At 36.4% G+C, this 1948-nt stretch overlaps 1 protein-coding gene across 1 annotated transcript; it reads right to left on the bottom strand.

The window, feature by feature from the left end:
- Positions 1-210: 210 nt before the first annotated feature.
- On the bottom strand, positions 211-1395 carry KAI2 (alpha/beta-Hydrolases superfamily protein). The gene is made up of 2 exons (XM_086435446.1): positions 966-1395; positions 211-862 (listed from the first exon to the last, which is right to left on the bottom strand). Exons 1-2 carry the CDS (start codon positions 1331-1333, stop codon positions 418-420), a joined length of 813 nt encoding a protein of 270 aa, XP_086291572.1. The 5' UTR covers positions 1334-1395; the 3' UTR covers positions 211-417.
- Between the last annotated feature and the right edge of the window lie 553 nt (positions 1396-1948).

Genomic DNA, 1948 nt, shown 5'->3' with positions numbered 1-1948 from the left:
AATCTCAAAATTATAAAACTTTATAACTCTCATTCAAACAATTTCAGTAGTTGTTAATGCTTATATGAAATCCTAACCACACAAAATAGAAATGTAGAAAAATATCTCAATCATTCACTTATTTGAATTTGAGTGCAATAAGTAAAAGTTAGGGTGCCAATAACAGTTTTTTTTTTTATTTTAATAATTAAATCTTGTAAGAGATAGAGAGAGATGAAGTAGACGTAATATCCATTATCTTAAATACAGGAACAGGAACACATCACTTAAATAAAGGGTTTAGCATCCCTAAATCCATTAAACTTTGCAATCATATGGATTGACGAGATGAAGCTATTCCATTGATCCATAAATTTATTGACTCTAAAGTCTAAACCCACCCAATTACTATAAAGTTGTACAATTAGCAATAAAGATTCAAACAGCTATATCAAAACGAATGTGACGAAGTAAAACAGGAATTACGAGATCAGGAGAGCTCAACTGTGGCAGATGTCCATCTGATGACATCACCTCCACAATGGATTCGCTGCCCAGATTCCTATGTAAGTATTCTGACACCACCACCGGAACCGCTAAATCCTTACTACTCTGTAACACGTGACACGGCACCGTTACAAGCCCTAACACATTTCTTAGATCGCTCTGAAATATTGTTTGGGCTACACTTAATGCTATGTCGGGTCGGATATTGAATAAGGTCCGACTGAATTCCTGAACCGCTACTGAACTCATGTCCCCTCCAACTGCCATTGGCGCGAAACCCGAACACCACGCCTTGTAATTCGATCTCATCGCTTCGAATAACTGGTCCAGATCCTCTTGTTCGAATCCTCCATAGTAATCCACATCGTTCAAATACCTTTTTTTTTTTATTATAAATAAAATTGATAATTAATTTCGATCCAAATCGAATGAATTAGAAATTTTAATTTTAATTTTATTAGATTAGATGCCACAGTTACCTGGGAGAAGCGGAGATTAAAACGAGTTTTGAGAAAAGATCAGGACGAGTGATGGAAGCGAGAATACCAATGATGGCGGATACAGAGTGTCCGACGAAGATGCAAGATTGGACTTGGAGTTCTTCTAAGATTGCGAGGAGATCGTAGGCGTAGCCTTCTAGAGTTGAGTATCGATCGAAGTCGAAGTAATCTGGATTTGTGGTTCCAGCTCCCATGTTGTCGAAGAGGATCACACGGTGATCTTCGATGAGGTGAGGGATCAAATGTTTCCACACAGACTGATCCGTGCCAAAGCCATGAGCTAGAACTATGCTCCGCTCTCCTGAACCCAAAACCCTAATGTTGTGGGCTTCTTCTACTATACCCATTTCTTTGCTTTTGTTTTCTTCTTTTCTTTTCTTTCTTCCTTCCTTTGATAACTAATAATAATAATGTTAGTGTGAAAGGGTGGACTCTTATGAGTTATGAGTTATGACAGATGGATGGAATGGGCTTTTATTAGAACCACATACACTGATATGTGATGATAAGATTTTTGAGTTATGTTCCCATGAAACACACTTACAAATATCAGTTTATGTGATTCTCCTATATAATATATATCCAAAGGTGGGTGACAATTTATAGCTTAGTCACCATAAATATAAGATTCGTGATAATATGACTCACCAGGTGGCATACTCAAATGACTCTATGATGTGGCAAGTTAAAGTATTGTAGATCTAAATTCCTCTGGATACACAATTGCACTTTTTTCATTTTAAAAAAAATGTATCTCGAGGCATATAGATCTATGATTCTCCGAATTTGTTCATGTCATGGAGTCAAATGAGTATGTCATCTTGTTAGTCACATTATCAAGACTCTAAATATAATTGTGACGACTTTTTTGGATCACCAATACGTGAGATTTATAATTGTCTTTCTGTTCACTCTTTGATCTCTTTCAAGTCCTGGTGTGGTACTTGTCAAAGAATCTTTTA

Source organism: Akebia trifoliata, chromosome 3 (assembly GCF_017979445.1).
Source record: "Akebia trifoliata isolate Shusen 1 chromosome 3, ASM1797944v1, whole genome shotgun sequence".
In the NCBI taxonomy this organism is placed as follows: Eukaryota; Viridiplantae; Streptophyta; class Magnoliopsida; order Ranunculales; family Lardizabalaceae; genus Akebia; species Akebia trifoliata.
This window is presented reverse-complemented; position numbering and strand designations above follow the sequence as displayed.

What these genes read in the sequence shown, in the direction of transcription:
- KAI2 (XM_086435446.1), bottom strand. Translation starts at nt 1,333, where the DNA reads ATGGGTATAGTAGAAGAAGCCCACAACATTAGGGTTTTGGGTTCAGGA. An exon ending in TTAATCTCCGCTTCTCCCAG is followed by an intron (nt 863 to 965) that starts GTAACTGTGGCA and finishes AAAAAAAAAAAG; the next exon opens with GTATTTGAACGATGTGGATT.